This window comes from Melozone crissalis, unplaced genomic scaffold (assembly GCF_028551555.1).
Source record: "Melozone crissalis strain CALT ecotype California unplaced genomic scaffold, PUWL_Pcris_2 ptg000132l_1, whole genome shotgun sequence".
Lineage (NCBI taxonomy): Eukaryota > Metazoa > Chordata > Aves > Passeriformes > Passerellidae > Melozone > Melozone crissalis.
The window spans coordinates 5,516,619-5,532,851 of NW_026535905.1; the positions used below are offsets into that span (position 1 = coordinate 5,516,619).

General features: G+C 47.4%; 1 protein-coding gene across 3 annotated transcripts in view; it reads right to left on the bottom strand.

Moving 5' to 3' along the window:
- The window catches only part of SLC4A11 (solute carrier family 4 member 11), a 92,955-nt gene extending 76,968 nt beyond the window's left edge, over positions 1-15,987 (bottom strand). Inside the window, exons 1-2 of one of the 3 annotated variants that reach the window (XM_054293305.1) lie at positions 15,762-15,987; positions 2,659-2,709 (exon numbers count right to left, since the gene is read on the bottom strand). In XM_054293305.1, the coding sequence (XP_054149280.1) occupies positions 2,659-2,709; positions 15,762-15,987 (277 nt within the window). Of the gene's footprint in view, positions 1-2,658; positions 2,710-13,540; positions 14,004-14,713; positions 14,790-15,761 lie in introns of those variants that run through there. The other 2 variants (XM_054293307.1, XM_054293306.1) reach the window with 2 other exon arrangements.
- Positions 15,988-16,233: the final 246 nt, after the last annotated feature.

The window sequence follows — 16,233 nt, forward strand, 5'->3', positions numbered from 1 at the left end:
CAACCTCTGAATTTTCCAAATAGTCACATATTAATTCACTAGAAAATCCTTTCAGGGCTTTCCCCAGCTCCTCAGTAATTACCAGAGCTACAAATTACTGAACACTTGAAGTTTTTATGGATGTAAACATCCAGGAGGTTCTTCCAAAGCTCTGCTTCAGTGCTGAAGCCAAGATCAGGCTCACTACAGTCCTTTCAGCTGAAAATGAGGTTTCAACTTTTAAATTTTAACATTGCTGAGAACACAAGAAAGGTAAAGAAAAGTTAGCTGGCAAAAGACAGACCCAGGCTCCGAGGAGAGCCTCAGATATGCTCAGAAACAAAAACATCCTAATTACTAAGAATACAGAAAACCATATGTATATGCAAGATCCCAGGAGGAGATAAGGAAAAAAGCTCCACTCTACACAGAGCAAGAATATCAAAAGATGTTGCCCTGCTGAGAAAAGGGAGGAAAATGTCCAAAAAACAGAATTTAAGAGGTTTCTTTTTTTTCTTTCTAGGGGGACTGGGGATTTTTATTGCTTCAGAGGTGGGGCAAGAACATCTCCTGCCTGGCAGATCCCCACAAGCTCAGTGATTTCATAGCTCCATTTCAAAACAAGCTGTTTTGAAACCCTGTGAAAAGGTAACATCTATATCTATGGTTTCCTGCAGCCCTGATGACGTTTTGGGGTGAAGGCTTTGAGAATCTGAGGGCACAGAACTCCTGCAGAGAGATCACCAAAGCAGCACAGCGGGGTGGGAGCGCTCACACCAGCACACACTCTGGGATGTGCTGTCCATCCACCCCAAGGCCTCGGCGCAATCGAGCAGCAGAAGGTGACTCATCACTCCACAGCAGCTGAACTCTTCCAAAAGGTCACTTTGTAATGAGGAGTAAGAGTGACAGCAGCTCTGAGAGTGAAATAACCAAGAAATCCAGTGTATTTCCAATCACAACACAACAAGGGCCGAGGAGGAACCTCCCCTCCTTCCCCAAACCACACAAGCACAACAGGAAAGCACCACAGAGCTCTTCAAAGCCCTCAGAGGCAGCTACAGGGTGCTGTCTCCTTAAGACAAAGGAGGAAGATGAGTAATACCACAAATCCAGGGCAGAAATGCCCATTGCCATGGCACCAAGTCGACAAAAGAAGAAGCCGCTCTCAGAAGATGCCACAAGAAGAAAAAAAACATTCAGAGATCTGCTTTTGGGGTTTTTTTTGTTTGTGGGGATAATTTGAAGAAGGCAAGACTGAGTTCTGGAAGGGGACATGTAGAGGCACCTAAGATGTCAGGACAGACAGCTGGGCTCTGGCAGAAGGGTTTGGGGAAGACGTAGGGGCTTGTGCTGCCAAAACCAGCAGTGTTTCCCCCCAAACCCTTTCACTGCCCTCAGGCAGATGCTGGGGGCTCAGTCACCTCCCCAGCTCCCAACCTGGGTCGCTCTCTCACATTCCCAGTCCTCAGGAAAGCATCAACCACATCCCAAGAGCCCACAAGTGAGGTGGGAAGGAGGGAAGGAGCAGGGCTACCCCAACCTCACGCCCCACATGCCCTCAGAAAACCTCCCTGAGGTCAAGCATGATTTTCTGCCCTTCTGCAACTCAACCCAGCCTCCAGAGAACACCTCTGGCTAGAGATGAGAGGGCTGGCTTCCAGTTTTGTCCTTTGACTCCCCAAAATTTGTTCTTTGTATGAGAAAGGGAGAGCCAGTGCCAAAGGAAGTGCTGTCACCAGTGGCGCTGGATCAGCTGACATCTGGCAGACATTCAACTTCCCCTTCCAGATGTCAACCTAAGGCTTGGCCCACCCTGGAACAAGAAAGATGAGCCTTGTGACAGCTACAAGCATCTAAGGGCCTAAATAACCAGAGAATTTTAGTCTTTTTTCTCACCATTTGGAAGTCCTGAATATTTCCAGCACTTCCAAGGGCAGGAAGCCCCAAGCCCTCAGGGACTACTTCCTGAAGAGGCTGGAACTCTCCAGAAGATCTCTCCCTAATACCCTAAATACATGCTGTTTTGGGGGAAAACACAGAGCAGAAGGTTGGAACAAGATTATCTTTAAGGTCTTTTCCAACCAAAATTATTCCATCATCCTATTTCTCCAAAATCAGCAGAGAAGATGGGACTTCAATACCTCAAAGATCTCAGTCATCTTTGAGGCAGATGATCCAAGTTGAGGCAGATGATCCAAGTTTTCAAATGCCACCATTTCATCTTGCTTCAAAGAAAATAAAAAAATCTCCTTGCAGTTAAAGATGTGTCTGCCAGAGCCATCCAAGTTTTGCTTGATGCTCGTTGGCAGGATGTCTCCAAAGGGATCCAACACCCACGCATGATCCCCACTCCAGAAAAAGACAAGCAGATACACCTGCCAGGCTGTATGACAGGAAAACATCACAAAAGAACTTGAAAAACAAGGAGCCACCCAGAACAGTCACCGATGACAACGTGGAGTTGATTATTTACTGCCTATCTCAAACATCTACAGGATTTAAAAACACGGAGCCTGCTCCCAGGACTGGATTACACAAGCACCACACCAGACTGTTTTCATATCACACTTCAGCTAAATGGATTCTCTATCACCCATGGCAGGTTTGCAGCTACCCCTGCAGTGCAGCTCTCCCTCCAATAAGGTGTGTGTGCAAAAAAAGTCAAATAATACTTGCCACTCTCTTCAAAGAAGTATCCATTCCTTGACATCGCTGCTGGTGGAGACTCTGGAGAAGACAGAAAAAAATGAAACATGAGAATCATCAAGATGCTGAATGTCTTCACTTTACAGCACAAAACCAATGACAAAATACTGCAGGCATCAGATTTTCCTGAGTGTGGTAAATGTAACTTTTTGCTTATTGATATTATAGTATTTACCAGAAATTTCCTTTACAGCCACAGGCAGTACTTGCAAAAAAGAGTCAGACATCCTGGGCTGGGACCACAAAAGAGCAAGGCTAAAGATCAGGATGACTCTGATCATCTCAGGGATTTACCAAACATGAACAAGTACGTCAGCAAAAACACAAACTAAACATCTGAAATGTTTTTATAAAAATACAAACCACAATGAAGCCCAGGTAGTACCTTGTGCACAGACAAAATAACCAGTTTAATTTACAAAAAACAACTCAATTTTATGAAAATGGGAATTCACTTTCCATCCTGCTGCTCCTAATCATTAGGATATCCCCCAAACAGTGCTTGGCACTTGAAGATAAGCCCCAGAACCCTCCAGCCTTCCTTGGCCCACTTCCTGAGCTGAGGTCCTACAGGCAACACCATCTGCACCAACAGGGTCTGGTGAGGAAGCCACAAATGGGAAATGATGCTGAGCAAGAGCAAATCCACCAACACAGCAGCAGCAGGGATGGATCCCCAGCATTTATTAGGAACAGGAGTTTTGCTACTGAGTCAGTTCTGCAATTCACTGCTGGCAAAGCAGCCACTGAACATCTATTGGTGTGGTAACAGAGCACAGGAGCACCTGCTCTCAGGTGTGACCAAAGCCTGCTGCCCAAACCCAGCCTGGCTGCTCTGAAAGCTGACAAAATGTGACAGCTCAGCCTGTGTGGGCAGCAGCGCCTCTGGACAGGTGCACGGCTCATTTTCCATCAATAACAGAGCTCTTGATTTCAAGCCCTGAGCAAGAATCACCTAAGCAGCCCCTTGGAAACGTGGGACTCGATGCTGCTTCTTCACACACTTCTTCCCAGCCAAAATGCAATCAGAAAGAGGAATAGGTTTGCTGTGTCTCTCCCCAGGTCATTAGGCTAATCAAACATTACCTACGCAAGCCTGCGATGAATTTGGGCCAACAAGGAAAGAGATTTCGCCTGCCTTATTGTTCTACAGATTAGGCTTCCTCCTTTTCCTTTGAGGTATGACACTGTTTCCCAAAGACCCTTTCTCTGCCCCATCACTTCTGGCTCCCAGGTTGCAGGCTCTTTATTCCCTTGTACAGTGTGCCACGTTTTCAGGGCTCACAATTGCTGCTGGTCCCCCGGGAGCCCTTGTGCACATGACGGATGTAAAGCCACTTGTCACTGACGGCAGCACCTCCCAGCCCTGTCACTTGTCACCACTCAGACCTTCCAGTGCCCACAGGTTCCTGAAGGGATACCCTGATGGCCATGGGAAAAAGAAATAAAATAAAAGAGCCAGCACATAAACCAGAGGGCAATTCCAGTGTCTGGTCCAAAGGAGAAACACAATGTTCCAAAGTTCATCCCAGAACAATGGGCTGGAGGAACAAACGGCACCGAACTGTGGCCAAGGGGCACCCATTACACGAGTCAATTGTTTCCCTCCACCTGGAAGGGAAGGAGAAGATCCATCCAGACTGATTAGCATGTTAATGATCAAAGGAAAGTTTTTAAAGACTCTTTTATTGTGCAATGATTGCATTTACGTATTTCAGGGAAACAAACAAAATACGCCTCGGCAGCGGGCGGATTACCCAAGGAACCCACATTTCCAGCAGGATGGTTTATCCATTTCTCACTCCTCTTATGGCTTCTGAGGGAGCCTGAAGCAACATGTTCATCCTTCACTGGGCAAAATGAGACCCTCTGCTTTTTCTTTAACTGAACACAGCTATTTCTGTGGGTTGATGCTGTCTAATGATCAGGAATTGGTTGGTTTCTTCCTCAGAAATTCCTTCCAGCTGCAGCATCCCAAAGATTGGCATCGCACTTTTATGGGAGACTGGTTTGGTCCCTGCTTGGAGCAGGCATGAAAAGGGCAAGGCTGGGGTGTTACACAGCAGGCAGTGCCATTTCATTAGGTGCCACTGGTTCCTCTGAGTCACTAACGAACCACAGTCCCCCCGGCAACATGCTCGGGTAATTATGGTGGAGGTGCTGTTTTTTTCAGATGAGTCATAAAACAGAGGTCTTAACCTTGTAATTAAAGATGCAATGGCACGTTTGGGGAAAGGAAAAAAAAAAAAGATAAAGAGTCAGGCGTTCACCCTACTACGTCCTGGCAAAAACCCAGCCCTGGCAATTTGTCTTCTCCCAACATAATGCTGTCTCACAGCACCAACCCAATTCAGACTTCCAAACAGCCTTGTTGGCGCCTTTGGAAAAGCTCTTCCATCCCCCACGGAAGGGGCACATTAACATCAGGAACCTGTGCCTGGCGTGCCCAGGAGGTAAAAGGTGATGGGTGTTTATACAAGCCCAGACACAGGCAGGGAGCCACAGGAGCAGCTGAAAGGTCAGGGATTAGCACAAGTGGAGGTGGGAAAGGTAAATTGGGGGCTACAGCATCTGCACCTCTGATGCACTACAGAATTCAACATTCACCTGACTTTTTCATACAAAAATTTGGGTTGGAAGGGATTTCTAAAGGTTTATTCCCCCTTCCCTGCCATGGGAAGGGATATCTATAACTAGATCAGGCTGCTCAGCACACCTGATCTTGAACATTTCCCGGGATGGGGCATCCACCAAATCTCTGGGCAACCTGCAAAAAATTTATTCTTTATGCCTAATCTAAACCAAACCTCTTTTCATTTATAACCATCACCCCTTGTCTTATCCCAAGAAGCTTTTCTAAAAAGTCTATCCCCACCTTTCCTAAAGGCCCTCTTTAAGCAGTAAAATGTCACAGTAAGTTTACCCTACAATCTTCTGTCCCAGCTTTGGATAAATTAGGAGGAAATGTCTTAAAATGTGTCCTCTAATACAGGTCACCTCTTTGCCAGTTTGAACAACCCCAAGTTCGGAACTGAGCAGAACAAACCAGACAGATCTCAGGGACAGCCCAATTAATCTCCTTATGCCTCAGTCCTTTTCTCCCCTTATTCCCCCATCAGCATTCCTTATGCTGAGGGATGCTACCTAAGGACAAGGCCAGCTGGCTCCTGCTGAAGTGCAGGCTGAGGAGCAGCCAGAAAGACAAACACATCAGCAGCTCCACCTGCTCCCCTCTCCTGGCGCTTACGGGATTTCACATCCAAGGTCTCGGCTCCTCGGCCGCGTTTTGCTGCGCTGGGTTTGGGCTGTGCAGAGCTGACAGCAAGGCTGAGCCTGCTCTGCTCCAGCAGCCACTGCCTGACACACACACACCAACCTTGTATTTCCTCTCCCCACCTCACCTCCACTCCTGAAATTAAAAAGAGTTCAAGCAAGGGCCAGTTATGAAACACCGCAGTGATCGATGCAATTGCTGGCTTAGGGAAGCCTGGGCAGGAGTACAAGTCTCCAAATTCATTAGGTATCAACATGGTAATGCTCCAGCGTTTGCCTGAAGTTGCAGAAGTGTTTCCATGAAGGATAAATTTTCCTCCAGCCTGTAAAGTGCAGGGGTTTCCCCTCTGCACACCCTCAGATCCACCAATCCTGCACTGCCAGTTCTTTAACTCAGCTTTTCTTTCAAATGCTGCAACAATTAAAGAAAAAAAATCCAAGCGAAGAAATTTCAGCAAGACAAATGCTTCTAGGGACAAAGCAGGAAAGCACTACCCCAAGGAGCAGAGATGGAGCACAACAACTCATTCCTGTGCCTGTGAGAGGTCTCCTGTGCCCCTCTCCAAACCCTCAGATCAACCAATTCCATGCCTCCCATTTCTTCCACTCAGGTTTTCTTTCAAAGGCTGCAACAATTAAAGAAAAAAATCCAAGCAAAGAAATTTCAGCAAGACAAACGCTTCTAGAGACAAAGCTGGAAAGCACTACCTCAAGGAGCAGAGATGGAGCACAACAACTCATTTCTGTGCCTCTGAGAGGTCTCAGAAAGGTCCTGCCTCTCTTCAGACTCCTTCTCACCCATCACCTCCAAGGACAACCAGACTCTCCAACTGTTCTCTCTATCCAAAGGCAGAACAAGGTGTCACCTTCCACTGTCTGCCCAAAAGCACATGGTGCAGCTCTCTTCTGACAATTTAAGCCGTGCTCTTCTTTTCTAAACATTAATTTACTCCAGAAAATAACTTCCCACTGCCACCCCAACCTTATTCCCTGCAGGGATGCTTGTTAGATGAGACTAAATTGGAGAGGCACACGGTGTTACCACTTCTTTCCTTCCTCAAAATGAAAATTTCTGAGCTTTCTGAGCACTGAATTCAGACGTGAAGAGCCGAAGTGCTGCAAAAGGGAAAACAAAGCTGCTTTTTCCAGACTCAAGGATGCAGCTGAAGATTTCATGGCTAAGCCATTACCCTTCGAGCTGAGGCAACAGCAGAGACCCCAAGAGCCACCAAGGCAGAGGAATATGAGAGAATCACAGAATTATCTGAGCTGGAAGTTAAAAGACCATCCAAGACTCTGCCATGGGCAGGGACACCTTCCACCAGACCTGGACATGACATTTATTTTTAACTGGCAGCAGAGTCAGGGTTGCTGTTGTTGTTTGAGGTGCTGGGATGGAACAGCTGATCTGCCATGGGAAGCACCAGACAAGAAGTGGGTATATTTCCTGATTTCTTACATTCTTATCATTTTTACATTTAACAACAAACCCCTGCCATGCCATCCTCCATTATTAAATTCCTGTGCACACTGCATCTCCAGCTAATAAACCCATTTTGACTCTCTTGTTTTAAAGTTAGCAATAAGTTCCCTTGAGCCTTGCAATACTGGAAGATTATGAATAAAAACACATTCTCGGGATACTTGGGTAACTCAATTACAATGTTCTGGGGCTGGCATCTTCCAAATAAACAGCCCTCTGCAGCACAAGCCTTATATTGAAGTGAAACACAGCTCTGCAAAAGCCTTCTACAAGTACTGCCACAACCTTTGGCATTTATGGCTTTTTTTGGCTTAAATCTCTAAAAATTCTAGTGCCTTGATAGTTAATTGGAGTTTGTTTTGTGACAACACCAGTTTGAAAGAGGTACTGGGGAAGAACATTTTTATTTACAGGTCCTTTAATACTGGCAGCTCTTGGGCAGTCTGTAAACATGGGCAACTTGTACACCTGGAAAATCTAATTAGCCCAAAAGTTCTGATCAGAAAACATCATGTAGCTTCATTATCCTTTACTTAGGGTGTGCTCCAATACCCCAATTTCATAGAATGGTTTGGGCCAGAAGGGTCCTTAAAGACCATCCAGCTCCAACCCCATATTCCAACACCTTCCACCAGACCAGGTTTCCCCAACCCCATCCAACCTGGCCTTGGACACTTCCAGGGATGGGGCAGCCACAGTTTCTTCAAGAACCTCAATTTTCATCATTTTTGCCGGAGCTCTGAGGACATTTCTCAGACTCATCAGCACGTGCAATGTCCTGCCTCAAAGCTGATAAAGCAAAACACGTCAGACTATGAGTGAGAAGTCACCACAAAAATCACTCATTTGTGCTGAAAAAGCCTTGAGACTTTGTCTATTTCTTCCCAGGAAGAATTAGCAATTATTGCATCATGCAGAACTGCCCAGTCAGATAACTGGGCAGAAATGGGATGGGTAACTGGAAAGAAATCCATTTCCCAGAAGACATACAGGACTTGAGCTTTGCAGCAAGGTTTTGGCCACTTCCAGCTGACTCCAGGAGTTTACTGAATGCAAAATGAGGAATGTTACAGTTAAGTTTCACCCCCTCAAACTGATCCAGGGATAATTCCAGCTTGGACAAATTCATAGTCTCATCCAAGGCTTCAAGCTGGAAGATGATGCAGCTTCCCCCATCCAAAGCTCCCCAGTTCTGCTGTTCAATATTAAACTCTTAATAAATTCTTATTATTTGCTCTCTCCACCCCAACATCCCAAGACAAGGGATTCCTACACAAGGGACTGGGATCTGCATTCAGGTTTCTGCAATTTGTAGCAAGGGGAGAGTCACAATTTATGTGCTTTAAATACCCAATAACCAAGTGGTTATTGGGTATTTAAAGCACATAAATTGTGACTCTGCTCCCCTTCTCCACCCAAAGTCAGCAGCAAGCCAAACTTCAGAGAAAAATCACACACAGAGGAAATAACACCTCAGGGAAAACCTGTAGGAGAGAAGGAATTTTTTAATTATGTGGAGCATTGACTGAAATGGAATTTAAAAATCTCAGTGTGCAGCAAGAGCTCAACAGGAGGAGGATGAGGAAGCCTCCAGCTCCTTTGATAACAAAACTGCATCACAACAGAGCAGGACAGGAGCTTGTCAGGCAGCAAATCTGATCACAGACGAGATGAACAGCTCCAAATATGTCAATATTACAGTTTTTCTCCAACACAGCCTCTCTTGTGCTCTTAAGACAAGAGATTCTGGGAATTTTCAAGAAGAACCAAGCAGCACAGGCTCTTGGTGGAGACATTCCCTGCAAATCATTTAAAACCACCCAAGTCAGCAAGAATTAATGGACAGCAGCAAGCAAAAAGCTATTCTGGCTGGAGTTGCCACTTCTCATTTCTATCTACACCTTCAGCAGCTGATTCCTTCCCACAGCTCCACCTAATTCAGCTGGAAAAGGCTGGTGAGAGCACAGCTCCTGCTGGCACAGAAATTGGAAAATGCCCCTGTGCTGCTGGGCTGGGCAATCACAACTGACAGACAGACAGGAGGACAAGAGCTGGAGATTTCACTTATTTTTCTCCATGCCCAGAGAGGTGTGACCAAAAAAATAAAAGGAAAAAATCACAGAAGTCAGGGTTTCCAAACTGATCACTGTAATTCAAGTAAGATCAGTGAGGGATGCTTGGAAAGGAAAGTGGAAAGGTAAATGGCGTCTGATGCTGCCCAAACACAGACCCTTCCCTAAAAATCATGGAGAAAGGCAAAGGAAAACATCAAAGACAAAATTCCAGAGGGGCAAAAAGACCTTTTGTAAGTGATCAAATGGGGAATATCCACACCCTGGGAGTCCCAGGGAGTTTTTTCTGGAAGGGCTGAGTTAAGACCAACTAATGGAATCTTTCTAGGCACAGCTTTGCAGCCTGGCTGTCCTTTGTCAGGGCAGCCACACCTCCATCCCCAGCAGAGCCTGAGGGGGATAATCCTCCCTGCCCAAGGCACAGCAGAGCCCCGTCCATGCCCAGCTCAGTGCCAGCGCTGCAGGGAAGGGCTCTGCAAGGACAGAGCCAGCTCCACAGGCCCCAGCTGGGATCCTGCTCCCCCCGGTTCCAGCCATCACACAGAGCAAAATATCCTCCCAACACAGCTCCCAAAAACACCAGGAGAAGAGCAAAGAGTGGGCAGTGCCCCACAGGGAGAGGGCAGCTCCCCTCTGCCTGCATCTGCTGCCCCTCACCTTCCTCAGCTCATCCTCCTCCTCCTCGTGAGGCTGGGAGGAAAACCACAGCCCCTGAAGGGAAAAAAGCCCCAGAACATCTGGAGATTTAACACAGAAGGGTGACTGGCATCACTGGGTAACAAAACAGGGATATTCACTGCAGATTTTTACCTAAAAGGGTTGATTAAAACATCATCTGCATGCAAATATCTACAAGAAATCCACTCAGGAGGTCCTGAAAAGAGTGTAGGAAACAGCCATGCCCCAGAAAGATTTAAATCTACTCCAAAGCTCTTCACCCCAGTAAACTTTTGGAAGATGAAGTGCTGCTCAGAGCAGACACTGAGGAGGAAGGTGCTTTTAAGCAGCCCCAATCTGAAGGCAAATTATTGCTCCAGCCCAGAGACCCAGACCTGCAGGGACACAGGCTTTGCCCTCCTGATGTATAAACACATCCTCCAGAAAACCTTACAGGAGAGAATGTTTCTGTTAAATCATTCTTTAGAACTCCCTTTATGTTTAAAATAAAGGAACCTGAATGCTCCTCCTGCCACAGGGGTGCATTGATGTGTTGCTTATTCCCCTATCCCCCTACCAGAAGTATCCCCAGAGGATTTTCACCATTTCTTTGCTTCCCAGAAGGGTTTCATTCCCCCAGATCCCTGTTTGTAGGACTCAGAAGTCTGGATTATCTAAACTAAACATCACACCCCTTGGAAATGTCCCATTTCTGTGATTTTTGGAGAACACAAAGCAGTCCTCTGACATTTCCAGGGCTATCCTGAGTCCCTTGGATATAAAGTTTTGCTCCATGGATTTATCTAAACAGTGTCCTCCACCAGAGTGGGATGACATCCCAGGCAGAAAACACAACTCCATGCCTTTGAGGCTCAGCAGGCACTCAAGGTTCAAACCACGGATTATTTGCAAGGAGCTGGATATTCCTCCGAGGATGGAAATGGTGTGGGGAGGTTTTAAGTTATGCCACGGGGCACTGTGGTAAATGAAACCCCAGAACTCATTTTCACAGTGGCTGGCTGGGAAAAAATAAAGCATTATATTGAAAGGATAAAGCAGGAAGCATCCTCCTGCCTGCTCCCTGCCAGGCAAACACCCACCCACACACAGGCTCAGGGATCAGACGTGGCTGTTTTCAAATCAAAGCCTTTTCCTCACTGCATTGAACAATTCCCCTCCTCAGCTTCCTGCAGCTCACCCATGCAATAAAACCAGCTAATAAAGAGTCACTGGGTGCAGCAGTGACAGCTCCCAGCACCCAAAAACAAAAAAGCTGTTTGGATTTAGCAGGAGCACCACGTTTTCCAGGTTGACTCATCACAATTTAGCCCACCCAAACAATTAACATCCGAGGCTGCCTCCCAGAGGTGAGCTGCAAGAGGAAGGCACCCTGCATACCCAGAGTCATGCAGGATATCCACTCCTCACCCACTGCATTTCTTGGCCAACATTTCACAGGTGAGCAGGACAATTTCAGCAGCAAGGCACCAGCAACATTTGGGATTTGGCTGTTGGACTATTCTGGCTATTCTCCCCCTTTTTGGTTTGGTTTTTTTGAGTTGTTTTTACAGTTTTTTGGAGGTTTTGTTTTGCTGAACCCTCTAAAAAGCGATTTAACTCTTGCAAGGATTTCTTGTTTAAGCACTACATGGAGAGGAGAGACAGCAAAACACCTCCAGAGATGCCACAAGCTGGCAAAGGCCCAGGATCAGGCCAGTTGAGGCTCTTCAGTAGACTTTTCCTGAAACATTTAAATAATTTAGAAAGCATTAACTCTTACTGACAGCTTCTCAGGCAGCTCTTTCCCTTGCACGGCCCTATCAGATGCCTCATCACTCTTAATCCAAAAGAAAAAGAGATACTGCAACAGCCCCAAACCTTGGTTAGGGTTGAAAATGGATTTTTAAAAGATGCCTGAGATCTTTTTCTCTGCTGAAATGCCTTCTTTGTACAGGCAGGTCTTCCAGAGGCCACCACCTGCCACTTATCTGCAGTGGCACTGTGTAAACCATGCAGAAATGGTTAAGAGACAGTCTGACAACATTTCACTGACTTGGGGCTATTCAGAGGGTGGGAGCTGTTCCCTGTAGGGGTTTAAATGTTTAAATACTGTAAAAATTAGGAGTAAACTGGTGGGAATAAGCCTTTCTTGGGGGTTAAGTGGAAGAGATGCTGCAGCACCACCAGTCTCACTCTGGAACATCCCTCCCTCCTCCAGGGTACCAGGGTCATGTTTTGGAACAAAGTGGATTTCTAGAAAGTTTTTTTCCCCCTGCTATCTTATCACCACCAGGAATGAAAACAGCTGCTGAAAAGGCAGCAGTGGCTGAGCCAAGCTTTAGCAGCAAAGTTGTTCCTGCATCACTCCCAACCACCATCCCCCAAAATCACTGGATGGAACAGATCTAAGCCACAGAAAACCAAAAGTCAGGCCAAACCTAAGGTCTGTACTGGAAACAGAAGCAGAGCACTGAACCCAGCCACCTGATCACCAAACACATTTTCAGCTGTGCTTCTCATCAAGACTCAGAAAGAAAAATTTCCCTCTGCCACAAAAAGCAAGAAGAGCCCAAAAGGATCCCCAAATGGCCACAGAGCTGCACTCTGCAGCCTCAGAAACAGGGTCTGCAATTCCCACCAGCTTCAGCAGGACAACACCAATCACCCCATGCAGTTTAGGAGCCATAAAACAACATCAGTGACAACAACAACAACAACAACACAGGTGGGGGGAGAGGCAACAGCACCAGATCCCATTTCCCAGTCTATCATCAATCCAAAATTAAAATGCCCCAGTCCAGTGATGAAATAACTGCAGACGGACAAGCATGGAGATAATGTTATTCATTAGGATGTTGTTTATGGTTCCTCTACAAGGCTTCCACAGCTACAGCACCAGGGATGATGTTTGGGAGCATTTCAGACACACCACATACATGATTTTGTCTCCACTCAGCACTGCACTTCCCCCAAGTGAAACAGCTCAATGGAAAGCTCACTGACAGGCTGGGAGGATGTTTTGCCATTAATTAAGGGAAAAACCAGAACAGAGAAGCTCTCTTCAGTACTCATCTCCCCATGCATACCTTGAAACTAAATGCAAACCCCAACAGCCAGCGCTCTGGTTAATTTAAATGGAATTCAAAAGGCATTCTCCATCCTTAAACACAGAGACACCCAGCACAGGCAATAGATATCATCACCAAGCACAGCAAAGCCCATAGAAAATACATCAAGCACTGCCTTACTTTAGTGAATTAAATAATTCAAGAGCTGGCAGAGCTGCTTTTTCAGATTTCCTGACCAAATGCATCACCCAGCAACAGCAGCGCTTCAGCCTGGGAGGGGTTTTAAGACCACAACTTACCTGCACTACTTCTCCAAGAGCCACAGATGCCTCTGCTGCCCTCAGGGCTGCTCCCCCCAGCCAGCAGCACTTGTCCCCAAAGGCCACTCGCTCAGGTGGCCGAGGCAGAGCCGGCTCCTGCTTTTTCACTGGCTCCAACGTGAATCCATCCAGAGCATCTTTGTCCCTCACTTCCAATTGGCGAGCGGCGGATGGGTGGAGTGAGAGCGCGACCCATTAGCTCCCAGATGGACACCTCCAGCCCAGCTCTGCCAAACCCACACCTGGGCAGCACCTCTGCACATGCCACCACTGCCCCAAACAAGGATCTGGGATGTGTCCTCCTGCAGCCACCCGGATCCCACCAGCTCTCCGAGCTGTTTGCCTCCAGGAGCAGAAATAGAGTAGTTAAAGCGACGCAGCGCGCCGGAGAGTTTTGCTGGATGCAGGATGGAGAAAGCTCCTGTGCCTCCTTAAAAAAGAAAAAAAGCTCTGTGCCAGCCAGAGCTGAAGTGAGAAGATGCTGTACCTTACAGAGAGAAGTACAGGGAAAGCCAGAGGATGAAAAAAAAAGGAGGAGGGGGGGAGAAAAAACCTGCTGCTGAGAGGGAGATAGAGCAAATTCCTTAAAGACACAGCTGCCGTGCCTGCCGGGCTCTGCTGCTTCATCCAGCTCAGCTGCACGGCAGCAGCAGTGCAGGGGTTAATGCATGCATGCAGTGGAATGAGAAACAGGGCAGCAAGTCTGTGCTCCAGCAGCAAGTTGCAGAAATTAGAGCTGAAAGACCTCACCTCATCTGAGGGGACTTAAATCCCAGCGTGTGCGCCCAGCACTGGAGCATGAGGTGCCTAAAAAGCTTTGCAGGGAAGATGCCACATCCTCTCCTCCTGCTCCAGCCTGTTCTACAATGCTTCACTTTCCTTACAATTCCAGATTTTCAGCACAATAAGCCAAGTCTCCCCCAGAGACTTAAACCCCAGAGGAATGGTCTAAGCTGGCCAAACAAACAAACAACAACAACAACAAACCTCCCCAAAGCAACATCAACTCAGAAAAGGCAGAACCCTAAAAGAATAAGACAGAAATAAAGAGCAAATTATTCAAATGCTGGCAAGGCTGGGTCACTCCCCTACTACAGCAACTCTGACAATCCCAGTGAGTTCAGTAAAATAATTCCCAGTGATGATATTTACCAGAGCACGGCAAGGGGAGGCAGCACCCGGCTGGGGAAGGGGCATCCCTTTAGCAGCCACAAGCCCCCATCCCCAGGCCCTGCCCCAGGCTGGTTTCCTCTGCACAGAACCACAGGCAAAGCGTGTTTTTAAACACCTCCCACGCCTTTTCTCTGCTGAGACTGCTCAGCCAGTCTCCTCCATTTTTTTTTTTTTTTTTTCCCTTACCATGCCACCTGACGAGCTTTTCCAGGTAAGGCACATCACAGACTGGCAATAAGATGCTAAGGAGGTAGAATGTGGTTCAGAAAGTGGAAGAGACCCCTGGAGGTCTCCAGTCCCACTCCCTGCTCCACCTTTAAAGAGAAATCAGGGCAATACAATACCAGACATCTTCCCCAAAAAAAAAGTTTTATAGGAAGTTGAGACTCCCATCCTTAGGATCAGCACTCACAGAGCTCAGCTCCTAAACCAGCAGCATTCACCAAGCTCCCCATATTACACTAAAGCAAGATTTGAACCAAGCTGGAATTTTTAAGGTAACTCCTCACAGTGAGACAAACCTGCACAGAGCATCTTCAAACCTTCCTGAATCCCCACACCTGATACCTTCACTAACAGTCCAGAGGATCCCTGACAGCATCACAACCCCAGAGGTGAACCGAGCCCGCTGAGCCTCCAGCAGGTATTTCAGGTTTCACGCAGTGCCGGATCCATTTCAGCAAGTGAACAAGCTCATGAAACAAAAGACTGGCTCAGATCAGTTTCTATTTTTAATTTTTTTCCACGCTGAGGTTGTTTATCAGCTCTCCCAGAGCTACTCCTTGGTGGAGATGCCAAACTGTGCGACCAGGACAGCATCACCACCACCACACCAATCACCCTCAAAGTCCCACCTGCGCTGCTCCCATCTCCAAACCCTCCTCAAACCCCACCTGGGCTGCTCTGCTGCCCCATCCCAACCCTTCCAAAGTCCCACCTGTGCTGCTCCCATCTCCAATCCCACCTCAAACCCCACTTGGGCTGCTCTGCTGCCCCGTCCCAACCCTTCCAAACCCTGGGCACGCACCATCCACCGGCCTGCTCCACCTCTGCTGCACCAAATGCTGCGGCCACGGGGCCAAATCCTGGGATGAGCCAGCACTGGCCCCAAACTGGCCATAGGGAGAGCGCAGGAAGGTGAGTCTGGGGTAGCAGAAGGACGCCGGCTCCATCAGCACAGAGAAGAGAGGAGAGCCAGGTACGAAGCAAACCGCGTCTCCCTTCGCCTCCTGCAGCGCGTACTGTTGGGACATGCAGTCTCAGAGCCTTCTCCCAAAGAAGTTCCTTTTTTTTCCCCAAAGGATTTAGTGCAAAAATAATTTTAAAAAAAGAGTAATAAAAGAAAGCCCAAAGACGCTGGAGCAGCCCCGGTGCTGCTGTCAGAGCCCAGCAGAGCACACTGGCAAGGCAGCGTCTCCAGGCTGTATTTAAACGCCCCTCTCAGAAAGCAGAGATGCAGCACAGGAAGAGACAAATTCCAGCTCTGCGTCGGGCTGATA